General features: G+C 31.5%; 2 protein-coding genes across 5 annotated transcripts in view; both read left to right on the top strand.

Annotated features, from left to right (window-relative positions):
• The first annotated feature begins 346 nt into the window (after window positions 1-346).
• On the top strand, window positions 347-9,477 carry LOC108733911. Of its 2 annotated transcripts, XM_018465267.2 has the most exons (4): window positions 347-1,034; window positions 4,531-4,735; window positions 6,909-6,956; window positions 8,375-9,477. In XM_018465267.2, the coding sequence occupies exons 1-4, from the start codon at window positions 888-890 to the stop codon at window positions 8,464-8,466; spliced, it is 492 nt and encodes a 163-aa protein (XP_018320769.1). In that variant the 5' UTR covers window positions 347-887; the 3' UTR covers window positions 8,467-9,477. The 2 variants fall into 2 exon arrangements, with proteins under 2 accessions (XP_018320769.1, XP_018320778.1); XM_018465276.2 differs by lacking the exon at window positions 6,909-6,956 and having other exon boundaries at window positions 349-1,034.
• Window positions 9,478-11,021: 1,544 nt separating this feature from the next.
• Window positions 11,022-21,428, top strand: part of LOC108733878 (glycogen-binding subunit 76A) — a 22,674-nt gene continuing 12,267 nt past the window's right edge. The window contains exon 1 of one of the 3 annotated variants that reach the window (XM_025981171.1): window positions 11,022-11,184. The gene's annotated coding sequence lies outside the window, so the exon portion shown is untranslated. Of the gene's footprint in view, window positions 11,185-14,917; window positions 15,098-21,428 lie in introns of those variants that run through there. The other 2 variants (XM_018465226.2, XM_018465249.2) reach the window with 2 other exon arrangements.

Here is a 21,428-nt window from a genome sequence, read left to right as displayed (position 1 = left end):
TAACTATAAGGAGAGAGATGTTAGATGAGTAGCCTCTCATAGTTTCATAGATTCAAGTAAAATATGGACGATAATAACAAATCTGATTCCAGGAACATCTATCTATATGTGTTTTGATTCTACTAATCTTGTAATTAACTTCATTCATTGAATTCTAATTGAATAAAGAAATACTTACTCGAGACGATAAATCTAGCTTAAAAGTTTATTGTTATTTAATTTTTTGTACAGCACATTGACCCACAAACATGTAGCTATCTGTACATAGATTTTAAGAAATATTGGTTCTGCAAAATCAAATTTATGTTATTTTCTAATATTATGAATCGGAACGTAACATACATTGCGTGGAGTAGTATTTTTGGTTGGTTAGTTTGTGTTTGTACCTGTTGGTTTAAGGGTGGGGAATGAGACGATCGTATAAATGTGTCGTGGTAATTTGAGGGAAAACGACTACCTGTCAGCCAATCGGGTGAAGCGATCGCGAGCTTTGGAGTCGACGAAGCGAGCGGGAAATTTTGAAAAGGGACGGTTCGCGTCGGTTTGCTACATACATAAACAATATATTTCAGGGGCAGTGAGCGAACGGTTCACATTTTCTTTTCACTGACACACGCAGAAGTTGTAGTATTTGAACTCTAAGTTTATACACACACATAATAAACATATATGTATATATATTCATTGATATGAAATAATATTTGTGACGGAATAATTTTAATGTGCAAAATAATAAAAAGGCGGCGCGCACAAGTCTGTATTCTCTTCGTTTGAACAAGTCAGAGTGAGAAGTGTTTGTAAAAATTTGTTCGCATCAATCAGCCGTTAAGATAATCTTACAATAGTAATTAATTAATCGGTACGATTACTATTAAGTAAGTACAATTATGAAAGTGATTACCGCGTTTCTTTTACTCTTGGTGCCGGGAAATCACACAAAGCCCCTCAGGGTTTCTCTCCAGCAGTTCTTGCAGCCAAGAAACTACGGTAATGTGAATGACAACAGTCTGTACGACCCAGTTTTTCCCTTATCGGTGAGTACACAATTAAATAAAATATAAATATTCCAGCTGCAATTTTGTTCTTTAAAAATCTGTTATCTGTTATTATGAAGTTGTGATAAAGATTGGTCAAATTAATTTTTGTTTAATTATAGTGTATATTTTGTATTACTACAATTAATCACTGGCGATTCAACATCACTACGGTGCACCTACCTTAAAATTTTATTTGATCTTGGTGCGAAGTAAGACATTCCTAATCTTTATATATTTATTTTCAAAAACGTGTATATTTCGGTGAATTATTTTATAAAGATGGAATAAAGGAAGATATTTCATTGACTCATTATAAACCAAATAATTTGTTTGCTTACTGATGAGAGATCATTACATTTTCACATTTGAGAATTGCATAGATTTCCGAAAATAATTTCATTGACCTTCTTATTGTTTCTACGTATGTACAATTCATAAATTTAATTTAAAGGTAATAAAACGCGTGCGGAATTATGTCAACAAAAATAAACCGTACTAGTGATAAAAAGAAAATTATAAGAGATGAACAAATAGACTAGCAAAAAAAATTAGTCTAACTTTTAGTTGATAAAATTTAAACGCGCCTGGTGTCGTCGAAAGGTCGTCTGCACAATTATTAGAATAACTACCGAACGTTTTTTTGGAAATTATACACTTTGAACTATGTAATTTGATTGATACAGTTATCAAACAAATAAGTTTTTGGGTTAAAAGAATTGATAAATAATACATGTTTAGTAATTGTTGATAATAGTTTTTTTCCGAATTATTTTTATATTTTTCTATTATAAATACATGCAAGTATCTTTTGTTTATATCTTTTCGGAAAATAGAATGGTGTGGACTTATAAGGGGATGCTAAAAATAAAAACTAGTCCAGACAAGCTTGTGGGAACCTTTTCAGATATGAAGTGTTAGTTTAATACATATTAAAAGCACAAACGGGAAAGAAAGAGGGAAGAAATAGACCTAGAATAGATAAAGAGATTCGAGACATAGGATGATTTTCTTAAGATAGTCGATGATGATGACGATCATGATTCATTCGCAATTTTAGTCAAACAATATATATAAGTACATAGCTATACGGGATAATAATTTTTATACATATCGTTTATTTTTTATGAGTTGTCAATTGATTCATAATAAAGTCATGCAAAACAAAATAAATCAATCGCTTGATACATTGTAATGAAGGAACTTATTATATATATATATAAGTATATTATAATGATACGTATATAAATTGCATTTTTTTGTTGTTTTAATGATAACAACAATAAATACAATTAAGAATATTCCATGCTATTAGGAAGAAACGACTGACTTTTTTTTAACAGCATAAAGATTAGTAGACCTAAATGTTTCTGCTATCTCTGTGCATATATGTGTACAATAATTGCAACATTGTAGTCTATCATTGTTACGAATTAGTGAACCCTATTATAGATTTTCATTGGATGAATGAATGGGAGATACGATAAAGATATTCGTAATAATTCATTATAGTGGTTTTTTCCATTAATAATATACCATTCTGTTATCTAATAATAACAATAACTAATTCTTACTGAAGACATTCTTTTACTTCAAAAATTGCTCTGTCAGATAGACTTATTAAATAAAAACCGTAAAATAGAAACAGAGTCTAAATTGTTATCTTTCTGCTTTAGTAGCTAATAATAACCGAAAGAAAAAGTAAAATAATCTATCGAACGGAGAATTTCATTCAATTTAAATCCCTGACATGGATCTTACAAGTTGCATTCTGGATCATTTCTAATTGGATTATAGAACCCTCAAATTGTATGACATATTTAATTTAAAAATAGTTATTTATATGGGTCGATAAAGAGATGTCCTAGAATTTTATTCAAGTAAAGATTCTTTTATAATAAATAGGTACGATTTCTCTTTTAATTGATTGAACCGTACGTCTACTCTATATTTTCATTGGATGTTACTTCATGCTTAATAAAAATTTGATTAAAAAGAAATCCTTTTGTTCGCTAATTAGCGATAATCTTTCACCTACGCAGTAAATCATAATTTCGCTTTTAAATCTATTTTTTTTTTGTTTCTGTAATATAAAAAATGTCGAATTTAATCAAGAATGTAATAAACCAATGTCGTAAACGTATTTAGAAGTTGTATGGGTTCCACCCAAGAACCTGGAACGCTTTATGGATACATTTATTTATGTGTGTCCTTACAGATTTTCCTTCGGAATTCTTTTGAGACTTTCATCACAAAAAAAGGTGTAGGAATTTGTGCTTTGATCTTATTTGGTAGAGAAGATGACACAAAATTAACGGAAAATATAATTAGTGCGTTAATTTCTTAATATATATAACCGGCATATGTAACAAAAAGTTCGGTGTTTTTCTTCTTTTCTAGGACAAGACGAAACAATTAATTACATCAAAATAGAAGTATTTTCGTTTAAATAATTTACATTTATTTTCTCTTTTGACACATAATCGCGAATTTCTCAAAATATCTAAATAAGAAACAAATAATGTCTCACATAAAAATGGGAATTATATAGTCAGTCGTTTTTATAAAAAATATTTCATATAAACAATGATATTATATATACCTACAGTGTTAGCTAAAGAAAAGATTTTTAATGAAAATCTACAAAAGATCTCCAATAAGGTAAAACTGCCTCATTTAAATAACAATGATATGATTTGTAATTTAAATATCGGAAAAACAAAAATTCCATCGGACACGTGTTTGATTAAAGACAGTTGTAAATTTATGCCATATGGAGCGGTAATCATGAATCAGAAGCGATAGCAAATGAAAGTGTTACTTCCACGTAATAATAAGCTTGTGTATGATGGAAATCATTTTTCAAAGCTTATTTACGCCTTGTAACAGGATAATGATAATTGTTGGTTTAGGTGATGTTACGTAACGGATCTTGAAGACCTTCTTTACATACCTATTTTCATTTTCGTTTCGAGAAGTTTTGTCGTATTGACCTAATCACATTTGTGTCGAACGATTGTTTCAATTGCAGATTATAAAGATATGAAAAGCGCTTTAGAGAGCTTATATGTATTCATTGTTTTCGAGAAATATCTACATAATTCGATTGTTCGGGAAATTCTAAGAAACTTTTTCCTTTACAGTTTTTCGATTAGACGCATAGTTATTTAGATATTAACATTGCAAATTGCGTAATTGACCAATCCGGGTGCGCTCTTTTTGCTGCAGACAGCTGCAAGTTGCACTACCACGTCAGCAGCGATTGGCGCACTCCACTTGCAGCAAACAAAGTGCATCCCGATTGGTCAACTTTTAACATGAAATAACTGCAGAATTAGACGTCAGATTAAAAAAGTACAAAGGAAAATATTTCGTAAAATCTTGCGTAGAATTGACTGGTAAACTTTTTAGACGACTTTAAATAAGCTCTTAGGATTTTTACAATGCGTAATATACTAATAAAGTTTAACTTACGAAAATTTTTCATTAATTTCAGAAGCCTGTAAACGATGAGAGTAATCCGTACAACTTGGATGATTTTCTTAGGAATATGCCGCCAGCATTGAAGGATACATATTTAATCAAGCTAAAAGAAACACAACTTTCCTTACAGGACATGTCGGAAAATTTCCGAAACGTTGGGGATTCCAAGAGGCTTCAAAGGAAGGCATTTTCTAAGAAGGATAAGCGATATGTTAACTGTAAGTAAAAACTTTTCGTCTTTCTATTTACTTCGGTGTGCTATTACATATACGTAAGTATATATGGCGTACGTGTTTGGAAAGCGTAATTGAAGCACGATAATAAATTTAGCCTTTGATATACCTACGGATGTCATTATGAGATTTGCGACTTTAGTATTTGTCGTATGGGCCAATTATAGGGTGACTTTTTGGAATGAGGAAGAATACAGAGAGCAGTGGTGGTCGATGAGTTAGGTTATGAGGGCGTACGCGCCCACGCCATAGAGAAAGACCATTTTTCTGGTATTATTTATAATAATAATCACATAAATAATCAACATAAGGTCATTAATTCAAACATTTAATAGGTAATCCTTGTCGAGAGCGCAAAAATGATTTCATCGGTGGAGTATGCAGTTGATTGCCGGTGCCATCTATTGTGTATTATTTGAATTTGCGGTGTATAGTTTTGAATTTGATTCGGGGTAGTGCTGTAGGCGTTTGTGTTTGATTATGTACTTATTATAAGCTAATTTACCTACAATTTTACAATTTTTTGAGTTTATAAGGGTTAAGTATATTCAGTTTTCGATACAAACAAATTTGTATACTGCGTATATAAAGATACAGACCGACAGATATTATATTTTTTTTTATCTGCAGTGTTTGTAACGTAATTTGCAACCTATTTTCAAAATACCAGCGATATACGCCCACCGACGTTTTAGTAGAAGCAACCAATGAAATGTGTGTTTACGTATTTTGTTACGTATTTTTGACAATTCAAAAGTATTAGATCATTCAAGTATTACTTATTGTTAACTGTATGTATTATCATTTTTGTGCGGTGTTTATAAACATTTACAGGAAAATAAATCATAAACAGAAGACATTTTCTGTTGCTATCTGAACATAAAAAAAGTCTTTATCTTTTAACCTTTTAAAATAAGGGAATATCGACTTAAAAATATTAAGATGATGAAGGTTATCATATCGACACCCTGTACAATTCTCATTCCAGCAATCTAAACTGTCTTTGTTATTTGTTATTAAACTTTCAGTAGATCGCCCATTGAAACTAGAAACTAATAACTAATGGATATTTGGCTTAAAATAACATAAAATTAAACGTTATTTAACCAAAAATAAAGTGTTTATCAACTGAAATATATTAATAGTACGCGTGTTGTCTGATGTTATTATAATATTCAATAGTTAATGAATTCATAGCTTAATTTTACGCAGATGTAGGTAGACTGACTTAAATACACTTTTCGAAGCTTCAAGTGCAGTAAATGTGACAATTTTGTAAAAAAAAATATTTTCCTAAAACGCATAAAACTGAATGTGTTACATTTTTGATTATCTATTACCGCCGTTTCAAGTGAAGTAGATAAAGTACCTACTTGCCTTTTTTAATATGTAAATATTATGATTACAAGTTATAACATAGGAGTAGTATCATTAAAAATGTTTGTAATAAATGATAAAATAAATTGCAAAAGGTTTGTGATAAAAAATAAAAGCAATTGACGCTTTACAAGACTGATACAGGAGGATTCACGTTACATCGACTGTTTAGGGTCCGAGCAGGGTACAAATTGTACAACCCTTTTTCTATTTATATGTAATAATTCACGCAACGTCATACCTTGACATTGTTTCGGACATAAAACATAAAATTTAGGACGGCTCCTCATGAATGCTTATTTTTTACTGTGTTTTAGCTTGGCGTAGTATCAACGTAAAACTCGGTGACACGGATTCGATACGTACACGGCTCGGATCCGAAACGGTGTAGTGTGAACCACCCATAACTGTAACGTGAAAGACGAACTGTCTCCCTAGTTACAGTTCTTGTCTTTCATAGTTGATAACGATATCTCTTAATAAAAAAAATAATAAAGGAAATAAGTTAATTACATATGGCGAGGGCAACATTGTATAGATCTGATTGTTATATCTGTACGATTGCGTTAAATTAACAATTCTTCGTTCTATAAAGTCAACAACAAACGATTAGACGGGTCTCAAGGGGGCCCAGTACGAATTATTTATTTATTATTGAATTTAATACACAAATAACACAACATTTTTACGAATTAATTGATTTTTTACAAAATGTCATAATTTTTTTTTTAAACAAAACATCAGAATAAACATTTATTTACTTCTTTTTTCCTCTTTACAGCTAGTAAACGTATCTTACAAAACAATGGTCGGGCTAATGAGGAAAGAAGTAAGTAACATGATGTCTGTTTTGGTAAAGCTTTGGGCATTTGGACATTTGGTAACACTAATTAACTTTATGATAATATATTTGCACCATTATTCATTCAATAACACGCTTTATGGTGTTTGTTGTTGTTCAACATCTTTTAAACACCAAATATTGTTCGCTATGGGGTATGGCATTTAGACCAAAATGCTTTCTAATCAAATTTCATTCCAGTCTCGCACTTAATCTCCTTTTTTGCTTTTGAAATTTTAAAATAATCACAAAGTTATCAATATGGAAAAAGTCACTCATAATAATAACTTAGTTTTGTGTTCGATATCGATTAATTTGAGATTCAAAACAGGAGGTGTTGGAAACAGTAGGATAACAGGTGCAAGTTAATTTAAGAAATAGGTTGGTAGGACACCTTGTAAGACGCGATGGGATAGTTAGAGACGTATTAGAAGCAGAAACAGGAGTAGATAGGGGTAGGGGCAGAGATAAACGTAGATTATAGTAAATAAAGAAAGAAAAATACGATTATCATCGTTTAGAAAACTTTTATGCCAACAAAGTAGAATAATAAATTATATTAAATGCGTCAAAAACACCCGGTGAAACGTGTTTGGCGATACTGCGAAGTGAAAATTCAAATTTTAGGTTTGTTGATAAACTTTGGCCCGATATTGATAAGAAATTTATCCAAAATAAGGCTGTTAACCTTTCTACAAAATTCATCTGTTTTTGAAATTTCAGTTTTTGTTCTTATTATCACATCTCATATTATATCAGCCGTTTCATAAAAGTACAGAAAATTTGAGTCAATATTCGCATCTAGTTTAAAGTATTGGAGTATCATCCCCCATCCCTAATATTCTTGTCTCTGCTTCTAGTATATATGCACTTCAAATGGAAGAATTCAAAAGCAGAATTGATCTTGGTTCATATTTTGAACATTTGGTTAATTCGATCGTGTTGACTGCGTATTGCCTTTGGCATTCTTTTGCCAAAAAATTGTTTGTGTGACTAAAAAGACTTGAAAATATTCTCACAGCAACAAGATTAAAACTGAATGGACGTTTTTCTACTTAGATTTTTCTCTCAAATAATGAATTTATATTTATTGCACAAGGAGCGTCTTTCTGAAAATACGTTCCCCTTTTTTGGAATTTAGAATTTATTCCATACTTTTGGTTTTGACTGTAGATAAGTACTTGTACTCCGTAGTAATATTTAGGGACATTATGAAATATTGCGGCAATTCCAATTCGATTATTGTTGAAGATAAGATTGAAGAAATCCTTTAGTATGATAAACAGCTTCATTAAACGATAGTCATATATATTTATGTATGTGATTATATTGCATCGGAAATAATAATTAACTAAATTCAATGGTCGTGGTTGTAAATCTCTGACAAACAATTACATGTGTTTCAGATCTCACGCTTTGTCACTTCAAAATATGCAATATGGGACGAAAAAGGACCACGCAACTCCTTCATGTCGTCAGCGAAGACAAAGAGGGCTGAACAAGGATAATAGGCATCCTAGAGAAAACAAAAACAACAACACGAAAGACTTCTGTTATCTATACTAAAAATGACTTTCTAGTATTATTAATGTTATTGTTATTTATTTTTTTTTTTAATGGAGAAATAATGGAACAAGGTTATTTTAGTTTTTAACAAATAATCGACTGTAGATCATGGATTTAATTCCGGTTAAAGGAAAGGTACGAAAACATGGAAGGATCAAACAAATTCTATATTTTGAAATTTCAACCTAACCTAACCTAACCTCATTGAATCGCGACCTAACCTAACTTTAATTAATCCCAACCTAACCACTTCATTCGTGTTGTCGTAACTGTGCACTCTCTTTGGTTTATACGGATAAACTAAAGCTAGTCTAACCCTATACCAATCTATGTATCAAATTTAATTGTAGACAATAATTGTCACAACATTTAAGGGCAACTCAATAAGCAACGTTCAAATTTCCAATTTAAACTCGATATTTTGGATTGCAAGTCGAAATTTCCAGTTGCGAGTCGCAATTTCGAGTTGCAAGTCGAAATTAAAAAAAAAAAATATGTTTGGTTCTTCTATGCCTTCTTAAAAAGGAATTCATTATTGCTCTTATATATATAAAATATGATTTTTATACAATCGGTTATTCAAAAAATTACTTTTAACTTTGACATAGACAACTTTGGACTGTTTCCATTTTAAAACGAGTGGTTTTAAAGCCTTATTTAAGGAGAATGATAAAATATTTTGAAGCAGATACATTTTCACAAAAACTATTACGATGTCATTTTCATATTTTCACATATTTCATTTAATTTCTTTTTAATGCAATTTTAATTAATTATAAAGTGCATTTAATCTGTGCATCAACCTGTTCGCGTCTCAATAAAAGGCAGTATTTATTTGATTTTATGATAGATTAAAAAGTTAAACATGTCAAAGCTTTTTGGGTGAAAATTTTATCTTTTCGTTCATTTATTATTGCGATTGTTCAATCACAAATAAATAGTATTCCATTTTTAGTTACTTTCTATAAAGTCAACAACAAACGATTAGACGGGTCTCAAGGGGGCCCAGTACGAATTATTTATTTATTATTGAATTTAATACACAAATAACACAACATTTTTACGAATTAATTGATTTTTTACAAAATGTTGTCATAATTTTTTTTTTAAACAAAACATCAGAATAAACATTTATTTACTTCTTTTTTCCTCTTTACAGCTAGTAAACGTATCTTACAAAACAATGGTCGGGCTAATGAGGAAAGAAGTAAGTAACATGATGTCTGTTTTGGTAAAGCTTTGGGCATTTGGACATTTGGTAACACTAATTAACTTTATGATAATATATTTGCACCATTATTCATTCAATAACACGCTTTATGGTGTTTGTTGTTGTTCAACATCTTTTAAACACCAAATATTGTTCGCTATGGGGTATGGCATTTAGACCAAAATGCTTTCTAATCAAATTTCATTCCAGTCTCGCACTTAATCTCCTTTTTTGCTTTTGAAATTTTAAAATAATCACAAAGTTATCAATATGGAAAAAGTCACTCATAATAATAACTTAGTTTTGTGTTCGATATCGATTAATTTGAGATTCAAAACAGGAGGTGTTGGAAACAGTANTGCCATCTATTGATGCGTTTTAAAGGCTGCTCGTAGAAAATGTGAATTCTTTACGTGTTGTTTTCCCGAGTTTTGACAAAAATGTGTTAGGTGGCGCTTCGAGAAAACTGAGGAAAATTCGGGTCTCGTACTATTTTAAACTTAACGTAATAAAAGTCAGATTTACTTATAAATTCCTGTCTTATCTTTCACCACCTTGTGACTTTTCCTGATGAGTGTGTAAACTGATAAGTGAGTTAATGCATAAGTGTAATGAATTTCTACCATGTAAAACTAGAATCAGTTAAAGGTATAACAAGGGTAGTAACTCAGGTACTAGACTAGTATAATATTACGGTCGCTTAATTCAACTCTAAATATTATTCTGAAAATGTACTTTGTCTATTGTTAACAACTTTGGTATCTGCATTGTTTCAAAAATAATAATAAACAGAAAAGTATTTAAATATTTCCTAAATGTTCTATGCTAATTTCTCAACAATTGTTGTACATCTATTTCAAACATAAAACAGTGTTTGAAGCTCAGTGAGAGCAGCTCGTATACGGGGCGTCGACTGATACAAAACCGCTCGCTCGTGGAGTCGCTTGCATCACGCGCCATTAGAGATTGTACCGCGCGATATTCCACCGTGCGATATTGTACCGCGCGATATTAAGCCGCGCGTGTAATATCTAGTTATTCCGGCTTATATTTTCGGAACCGCTTGAGATATCGCAAAACAAAAAACGCTATTATGATCTCAAAAACGTGTTCTACCTAAATAAAAATACATAAATAACACAATAAATTATTCTTTTGCAATGTTGTTATTTGTTCTCTGTATGCGGTCACGTAAGTTGGTTTGCACACGGGAATGCACTGTTAGTGTATTTGAATTTAGTTTACGCCGAGTGGCGTAGGTAGCGCTTTTGGCGGCGCGGCGTCCGTCGCGGGATGCTACGATTGTGAGAAACGACGACCTTGGATGCCCTTGTTCGGTTAGTAGTGCGATTGTGGCTGACAGCGAGGACGCTCTGATTTGGGACGCCGGCCGTCGCGACGACGACGACGACCAAAAGACGGTCGTCTTCTTGTAAACAGGTACATTAATCGTTTGATTGTTGTCTCTTTTATCGATAATAATTTCTTGTTAATTGTTTTATGCGATTTGTGATGCAATTGTTGTTGCTGTTGAGGTTCTCTTTCGGTTTGTTTACAAGAAGCATGTGCCTCGATCGTCGTCAATAATAGAAACAGTAAAACGTGATGCTTTTATTAAAAGAATTTGGATTTGTAAAGTACAATAGGCACAGCTAATAGTTTAATTTAAGCACTGATTCGGCTTGTGCAAAATAATGTAATCATAAAATACGTTCACACGTATCAAGCGAGTTGTTTTTCGATATACCTTGGAATCAAACAATGAATTATTATTATTATAGACATATTATAATAATAATGTTGTTAGATGGAATTTAATGTTCCAAAGATGCGGGAATTAAAAGGCATTTTGAATGGACTATTTATATATACTGTATTACAATGTGACGCAGATGTAAAGTTAGCCAAGTTTTTATTGCAAAACAAATATACATTTACGGCAAAAAGTTTAAAGAAGTTCCCAAAATAAAGAAGCCTTTTGCTACAATTTTAGTTTCTGCAATTACAGTAACTGTAAATTTAAATTTTAGAAACGCAAAAGTTTTCTGGAATACATGTGACATTTTGAAGGGGGTTGTAAAGACAGAGTAAATTAAAAGGGTGTCTCATAATTACTGATCAACTAGAGATGTTAACTGATGGATAATCTCCAATAATAAATGAATAAAAGTTTAGTTAAGTTTTTGTTTTCGAGATAGAAGTTTACTTCTCTTAAGTGAAAATTATTGAACTATTTTAAAAGTTAGATATTTATAATAATTAAAGTATTGGTGGGTCAAAAGGTCACAGAATGAGTCTTTAATTAATGATCCAGATTTCTTTATAGGATTTAACGTGTATATAACTCACTAATTCTTAGAGGTCCTTCATGACTCATAGAATTAAATCGCCTTTTAATAAGTATTTTTTTGGTTAGTATTTTATAAGTCAATAGTGAAATAAATTTTACCTTAATAAAATTTGATGTTTTCGTGCTTACGTCACTGCATTAACCTCGTTTAACATAAATTGGAACAGTGGGAAGTTCGACGTCCTCAACCTTTTCTTGTCCTGTAAGTCTGCAAAAAAAGGAAAAGGATTATTTAGGCGTTTTGTTTTTTAGTATTAATGTTTCAACAATATTTATTATTAAAATCTGGCGTAGTTAATACAGAAATGTACCTTACAGTTGCGGGTATTTTATATACAGGGCGTTTATTTTTTTGGTGCTTAGGTTCCAATACAATTCAAAGTTTTACTACCGGATGTTTTGAGAATAAAACGGTCCCACACAAACGCGATAAACATAAAATTTATTAGGCGATTTGGACACGCTTATGAGAAAATAAAGCAAAAATATACGTAGTAGCGAAACTTTTGACCTAAATAAAAAAAAAAGACGTAGAGACAAGACAAGAATTCTAGTCTTGTTTCAAAAATACATATAAGAATTATTATTAGTACTTTTCATTTATGTATGTAATGTATTAACCTTAATTAACATTTAAAATAGATGAATATTTCTATTAAAACCGTTTAGAACGTAACGACAATAAACTTGTAAAACTTTACAGAGCGATTTTTTAATTAGTAGTTCTCGTTGATACTTGACGTTGTGTTGTCTGCTGTGTTCCCTTTTGTTTTGTGGCCTAATAGAATTAATGTGAACAAGATGTTTTTGTAAACGTACGCATTTTTAAAACGTACAAAAAGCCTCTGTGGACATTGACACTGGACTTCGAAAATAGACGGAGACATTGCGTAGGGTTTTTAAAATGATTTACCTACTTATACGACTACAAATGGATATGGTTTATCAATGACATGGTACATATTATAGGAACTATATTCCATACACAATAATAGTCACAGGGCTTTTAGTTATCTTTTTATATAAATAATAAGATAATATAACTAAGTAATTGAAAACTTTTGAAGGATATTACGTTTTGTTCAAAGGATTTTAAGAGTTCGATTAATGTAAGACTGTCTTCAAGAAAATGGATGATATTTTCAGATAGACTTTGAAAAAATTATGCATATGAAGGAAAAATACCGACAAACAAACGTTTAATCTCCATGTTCGGTGAAAAAAGTTTTGCATTACCTGCATATGTCTAGAAAACACTATTAAATTTTAAATAAGCATTAAATATGCAGTTGCATTTCACAGTTTAGCGATTCTAGTTCCCATTGTTAACTTTTTGTTGAAATTCGAAATAAAAGTTAGTTGAAGCTTGAAAAAAAATATAAACAACAGGAAATATTGTTGTTAAAAATTAAGAAGAAAAGATATCAGCAAACAAACACTGTAACTGCTTGTGCATGAGGTTTTATGATTAGTTGGTTTTAATATGGTTTTTGAATCCTCAAAGAAATAAACTTAACTACCTGTAAAAAAATTATTTCCTCTTAGTCTATAGGGCCTATAAAAGAAGATATATATATTTTAAGATGTGCTCTACACTTAAATAACTAAATCCGTTGAGTAGAAGCTGAGATATAAATTGATATTAGAAAAATAATATATACAAGCGAAACTGCAACAGAAATAATTTATTTATATGTAGAATAGGAGATGAAAAATTAGATGAAGTGGCTGATTATAGGTATTTAGGAAGTCAGATAAGTCAGAACGGAAGGAGTGGTAGGGATATAAAGCAAAGGATAGCTCAGGGTCGAGTTGCCTTCAATAAAAAGAAGTCACTTTTATGCTCGATTAACTTAGAAATGTGAAAAAGGTTCTTAAAGGTGTAGCTTTGGAGCGTGGCGCTGTATGGGTGCGAAACATGGACAGTGGACGCGGCGGATAAGAAAAGGTTAGAAGCGTTCAAAATGTGGTGTTATAGGCGAATGATGAGGATACCGTGGACAGAGAAGGTTAGAAATGAAGAGGTATTAGAAAGAATAGGAGAACAGAGGACTCTATGGAAGATAATAAGAAATAGGCGAGATAGGTTGGTAGGACACCTTCTCAGTCATGAAGGTCTATTCAGAGACATATTAGAGGCAGAAAGCGGAGTTAGGAGGGGTAGAGGTAGACCTAGACTAGATTACTGTTCCCAAATAGTTAAGGATGTGGGTTGTTCTAGTTTTAGGGAAATGCGAAGTTTAGCTCAGGATAGGAAAGAGTGGAGGTACGTGTTCAACCAGTCTTAGGACTGACGACGTTATGATGCAGAATTATCCTAAACTGATTGAGTAAAAGTTGAGATATAAAATATTGATGTTAAAAAAATAGACTGCGAAATTGTAGAGGAGATGTCTAGTGCTTTGTAAATGTTCACAGGGTATATTATGTCAAGCACAGGGTGGGTATTTTAAACATCAACGTTTATTAATACAGAATTGTGTTATTATACTCGGAGATTATCGGTATTACTGGAACTATCTAGAATGTAAGTACATTATTGAACTTGGCCTCAAAAATCTAATGTAAATAACAGTATCAAAAAAAGAAAGTTGATAATTCGCAACGGGTGTTTTTCTTTCTTCTTATTACATGGTATTGTATTATTATTATTATTAATGATTTTATTATCAGTGCCTATTATAATAACAACTAATTATTGTCGTTGGTGCAACAAGAGAGTGCTTCGTTATACATGTATGTATGTATGTATGTATGTATGTATAAAGACAGTACTCTAGAATGATGATGATCTTCTCCTTTTGTTTTCGTTTGACAACGGACATCATTGGGGACAAGTCGAAGAATGTTATTACGTGGTATTGTGCGTGCTTCGGTAAAATACATGCCGCCGTGTAATTTGTTACAAATGTAAAGAACTATAAGCACATACGTATTAAGTAATACGATACAGAGTGTGGTGTTAGATTACTTGTCTATACACTTGTTCTAACTGAACTGGAGGTATGTAGAATAAATTTAATTTTCAAGGTATTTTATCATTAAACATCTATTTTAGACAAATACCGTGTATCTATATAATAAGACCATTAGTTACAGTGGGGAGATGTATTAGTTATTTTCAAATTAAAATGTACTATTAACAAAAACAGTATTAATTTTAAATACCTATGCTTATATTAGGCAATCTTTATGTTCAAAATAGTGATAAGTCAGGGTGGAAATGGGCTAATAAGAAATAGGCGCGATATATTGGTAAGATAACTTTTTGGATATGAAGGATTGTTAGAGACATATTAGAAGCAGAAACAGGACTTATTAAGGGGACTTAAGAAGTAGATCTACATGGGATTACTGGTATGTAACAGTATGAACAGGAGATGAGGATGTTTATTAAATTTTGATCTTATATTTATTTAAATACAACAATTTATCAATAAATATTCTCTAGTAAAGGATACTGATTGTTGGGTTCAAATACTGACTCTTCATATCATCATCATAAGGTCGTCAGTCACTTATCTCCACCCCTTCTTATTCTGAGTTAATCTTCGCATTTCCCTAAAACTAGAACATCCTGCATCCTTAACTATTTGCGAACAGTAATCTAATCTAGGTTTACCCCTATTTCTTTTAACTCCTGTTTCTGTCTCTAATATGTCTCTGACTAGACCTTTTTTATTGACTTCAATCCTCTGTTTTCCTATTCTTTCTAATACCTCTTCATTTCTAACCTTCTCTATCCATGGTATCCTCATCATTCACCGGTAACACCATATTTCGAAGGTTTCTAGCCTTTTGTTTTCCGCCGCACCCTCCGTCAAACATACACCTTTAACAACCTTTTCCCAATTTCTAAATTAACCGTTCGCGAGCATAGAAGTGACTTCTTTTTATTGAAGGCGACTCGACCATGCGCTATCCTTTGCTTTACATCCCTACTACTCCTTCCGTCCTGACTTATCTGTCTTCCTAGATACCTAACATCAGCCACTCCTTCTATATTTATATTCGCTCTTTCCCTACTTTTTCTTCCCTTGTATTTCTTTACAATATATACAATACTGTTATAAAAATCGAAACATTATCAAATAGGGATTTAAACACATTTCAAGGGACTTTTTTATTAATATATTTAAATGTCATTCTTTAGTATATAGAGAAATCCATTTGTAAACAAAGGGCGCGGTTTAAGTACGTAATCTACGTTCGCATGTATTTGCGAAGGATTATTTATTATTGTAGGTACAGTATTATAAAATTTAATTCGTGATAATTTGCACGTTTTATAATTTTCAGCATTACATATAAAATCGCCCTGCTTCTACCTACTTCTACTAATTTTAGCCGCCTCTGATTAAACCAATAAAAAATACTAATGCATATTTTTTTTAGAAACGAGTTATTACAATGTTTTTCCTTAATTAAGGATACATTTTAAATTTCAGTTTCTGTTTGTTTTTATAAAGAGTTATAGCGTCTGTAACATAAATATGTAAATGTATGTATATTCTTCATTTAATCCTGCTTGACATTTTGCCAAAATATTCACACTATTAACGATCATTTTATTATTTAAAGTCAAGTCAGATTTAATTTTAAAACTAGAATTGCACGGTTTTGGGAACAGCAATAGGTCTACATTTTTATCATTATAAATGTCAGAAAAATATTTGGAAATTGGACGTGGTAGGTAATCACAACAGAGTTTTTCTTTTTTTTTCTTTTTTTTTTGAATTTAAAAGAATTTGCTTCATTTCTACTATTAATAACTATCACAGAAGTAAAGTCGTTCGAGATAAATTATTGATAGGATTTTCAAAATCCTGTTTTAATTAGAAAGTTTATACTTTGACAACAGCTTTAGGTGGCTTATCAGTGCATTAATAATAATAACAAAAAACGCATGATCTTTATTTTATTTTACTCGAAATGTATTTGACCTCATCAATCAAATTACATATTACGGCAAAAAAAGATGACAGATCATACCTATGTAGTTGAATTGAATTGAACTATTTCGAGACTACTATTCCAAGAACATTTTCATTAAAGTTAAAATTTTATAAAAACACATTCTATCTCATATGGAAGTTGTTAAAATTGATTGAAAGAATTAATTAAGCAACAAATCAACGAAATCGGCAGCTGTCTTATATTTAAGTTTCTGTTTCTTTTAATAGCTTCCAATTATCAAAAGTTTAATGAACATTCACACAGTGTAATAGTCAAGTATTAGTTGCGTAAAGGTGGGTATGTCAATTTATTAATAGAATTATTTATTTATAGCCAATGTAACATACATATGCATGCGTGGATGTAGTCGCTCGAATCGCAACGATTTGGTCGCGTAATGTCTACTACGTTGTGCATTATCATTGAATGAATTTACGTCATGAATTTGCATACACTCAAAGAAAAACTACAAAATATCAGAGACACCATGACATTGATAACATTGTTGTAAAAACTAGTTCAATTCGACCAAATTTGGACGTTTTAATCATAACTATCTTCCATCCCACGTAACTAATACTAGCGCTTATCACTGGTGGTACATCGCGTTTTCCTTTTGATAATACTTACCCTTGATGCATGGCAAATCAAATAGGTATGCCAATCTTGGAATTATACTAATCGATCAACATTTTCTACCTCAAACCACCATAACCATAACAGTTAAAACCAGTATAGATACTGAAAATCAGTAGACCTTGTAACCCAGTTTGTAAGGTTGAATAGCGAACATATCATTGTAACTGTATATTATCATCTAATAAACAAGCTCAGTACGCCACAATACGAGATCTTTAATTAAAAATTTCGATTAAAGACATCTAAAATGGGCCTACAGAGTAGTGCAATCTTTTAAATAAGCTTTGTAATAGCCAAATAATTCTAGAATGTTGTATCATCAGAGGAGACAGTTGCACCGATTTTATTCTCTTTCTTCTTTATCATCTTTTTTTACAGCTTTTGGTTTTCAAGAAAGATGTAGTTGGGACAATCAAAATTGGCAAAGTCCGTAATAGATAGTCATGTTTCCAATATTAATTTGAAATCATTTTTTCGATTTTTTATTTACCCACTACAAACTACCTCAAATTAATGAAGGAAAAATTGTTGCTGTTGTCACACCCCCGCCGGGAGTCGAACCCGGGACCTTTGGCTTTACGCACCAATGTTCTGACCACTAAACTACGACAGGTGACAACAGAAATCACGAACCAACCGACCTACAAGGTCCACTAATAAGTAACTAACAATGTCATAGGATTTCATATATTTAATCATGTTTCCACTTGGAATTGTAGTTATTTGTTGCCTTTTGAACTCGTCCTTGTTAAGTCAGGAAATGCTTGATGAGTAGTGCAGACAAAGCGAAAAGAGTTAATCGAATAATAGTAGACGGTGCAGGAGTTAGAGGTTGCTTAGGTAGTTACGTAAAAAATTAGGGTTGACTTTATAACTGCCTGGTTGGAATCATATATTTAAATAAAAGTCTTTGCTTTCCTAAATTACTGAGAATGTTGAACTTTCATCAAGGTCCGATGCTGGTAACATGCTCAAATTTTGCTTGTCTGTATCTTTTTCTGTTGGTGTAATGTTATGCCTTCGTCTTCATTAGTGTCCGCTGCAATTCCTACCTGACATCTCTCTTCTATATATTCCCTACAACGCCAGCCTTCAGTCTATCTAGTAAGTTGAAAGAAGAAAGTAAATGCGATAGTTTTATTGCGGACTATTACCAATTTTGAACGTCCACACTTTACCTACGACTGCTGGTCCTACCTTTCATGATGTTGTATGGTAATCTCAAATTAGTTTAGTGCCACTAAACAAAAATGAAGTTCCTGGTAAAAGTTCAACCACCTTCGTACGTTCTAACCGGCTGCATGGAAACGTGTCAGACAGATTCCCACGCGTTTCATGATCAGAAAGATTGGTTCAAAAAAAAATTACGTTACTATCATACCAAGTTGCAAATGTCGCTAATATTGATACAAAGTTGCACACGAATGATTAGTGACAGTTATTTTTTCATGCTTCTAACATGCATAACGGAACAAATGCTTTCTACTCTTTGGGTACTAATAAGGAAGAAAAACATGTCAGTTCTGTAGCGAGACAGAACGTTAGCAAGTTATTGTCAATAGTATTAATTATGTTTGTTTATACATTATAAGGGTTGTGCGCTGTTTCTACCATTAGATATGTCCAGTCAAATTTAGGAAGTTTTTTTTGGAAGATAAAATAAAATCCATCAGTTATAAAAACTGCTTTAATTTCTTTTTGAAATCGCGAAGTTTAATAAATAAGAAAATTGCAACGTCTTTCTTTGGGTATTTTTAAACCCTTTATCTCTATTGCATAGCAAATTTGTCAACGTACTGGGCATTCAAACAGACGTAGCAATCACCTAATTCCAGAATGTCATGTAATCAAATGAGATGACTGCATCAATTTCCATTACACTTTTAGTGTGTTACTTTAGTGTAAAATTGTAATTCTTGAGTATTTATAAATTCTTCGTTATTGGTATAGATGAGTTGCAATACAAACATTGCATTGATTTTTGAGAATTTGATGATTTGACAGAAACAATTGATGGACTTGTACTTCCAATTAATTTATTTTGTTGAAAAATCAGTTTCTTACGTATAACAATCAACAGAATTAGAAAGTAACTCGCGTACCTCTTTGAAAATGATTAGATATATGATATTTGGGTAGGTACATCTTTCTGTGATAAATTTTTCTGGAGAAAGTTTTATTATGGATATTTGAAGGTCTTGCTACAAACAGTATTGAACCAGTCTGAATTATCAAATAGGTATACACTTAATAAAAACTATTTTACATATTTATACGAAAGTATTAATAGCATAAATGAAACGTTTAGTTCTTCAAAAATGTTCACCAAATTTTCTTTCTATGGTTATTTCTTCTTAAATTGTGAAAGTACATGTATCAGCAAAATTTAATGCTTACTTATTCTTCTATAAACATTACTGTTTCTAAATTTATTTAAATAAAAAATCATTCGCGTCATTTGTCACCAGTTCATTATTCTTCAAGTAGATTCTCAGATTTTATAAATAATATTATTAAACATGCTAAAAATAATGATAATACGCATATACTACTTGCATACATTATTGTTATGAATTCGAACATGACCTATCACAAAAAGTATGACTTAACTTTCGTGTAATGTTACAGCATAAAAAACAACTTGACAATGGCAACTAAGTTTATTTTTAACATTGCTATCAGTGATACGTACCGCTTCGAATTTGCATTTTTGTTGCAATCAAGGCACTGAGAGTTGTCTGCTAATGAGTACTTATCTTGTACTCAAGAAAACTCACATAATACTCGCTCATGTACGATGTACCTACCACTTATAAATCCTAGATTAAGTTATCTTAAAATTTTAAAGTATACAATGAAGGGGACACAGGGAGAGAGAGCTATCGTCAAGTTTCAATTTAAATGCCTTTTTTAATTTCCTTGAGTATGTATTAAGTGAAAAAGTGTGTCGGTCTCTCTATTTGGATTAATGTTCCGAATGGCTTAACCGATTTCGATATGACTTTACAAACATGAAGAGGAAATTGTTTACGTAAAATTGCACCTATTCACTTTAAACAATTAGAAAAAGTTTCACGTGAACGAAGTGGTAAAAAGTAGCCTTAAATATAATGTTTTTCTTCAAAAACAAATTAAATTCATGTGTAATTATTGTGGGGAAAAACAGAAGCTTTATGCTGTTATAACGTTTATCAATAGATAAAAGAAACGCGACATAAATAATTTTTTATCGCGCTTCGCGTTCACATTCATACGAATCAAAAAATTAATAAAACTGAATCAGTGGCTTATCAGGAACTTTCTGGTATGTTCTCTCCATACATAGTGTACATATAAATAGAAACTGTTAACTGATTGCGAGACAACTATGTACCTAGGTACAGAATTGAACGAACGAATCGGTTTGAACTGCATTAATTACAGTTAGCAACAGGTGAAGAGGTGACCTGCAAGTTCAATAATAAAGAAGACATCGGACTTGTTAATAATTGTTAATAAAATAATAAAACATTGCTATCAGTCGGTATAAAAGCCGGCCGGTTTCTACCGACATACACATACACATACAGTGATATATACATATACATGTAAGTATATATATATATGTATATATATGTGTACATACACATACGTACACATGGTGCGAAGATTTCCTCTCATCGCCAGAGTCACTGAGCATCAGCTGACAAGGTTGCCCGACCTAGGGAAATTTCCCTATATCTAGGAAATGTAGAGTCTA

This window comes from Agrilus planipennis, unplaced genomic scaffold (assembly GCF_000699045.2).
Source record: "Agrilus planipennis isolate EAB-ADULT unplaced genomic scaffold, Apla_2.0 scaffold1, whole genome shotgun sequence".
In the NCBI taxonomy this organism is placed as follows: domain Eukaryota; kingdom Metazoa; phylum Arthropoda; class Insecta; order Coleoptera; family Buprestidae; genus Agrilus; species Agrilus planipennis.
The sequence above is the reverse complement of the archived record's forward strand: the minus strand, read 5'-3'. Positions and strand labels throughout refer to the sequence as shown.

Coding starts and splice junctions, on each gene's coding strand:
- LOC108733911 (XM_018465267.2), top strand. CDS start 888: ATGAAAGTGATTACCGCGTTTCTTTTACTCTTGGTGCCGGGAAATCAC. Junction 1,035..4,530: donor ACCCAGTTTTTCCCTTATCG/GTGAGTACACAA, acceptor CATTAATTTCAG/AAGCCTGTAAACGATGAGAG. Junction 4,736..6,908: donor GGATAAGCGATATGTTAACT/GTAAGTAAAAAC, acceptor TCCTCTTTACAG/CTAGTAAACGTATCTTACAA.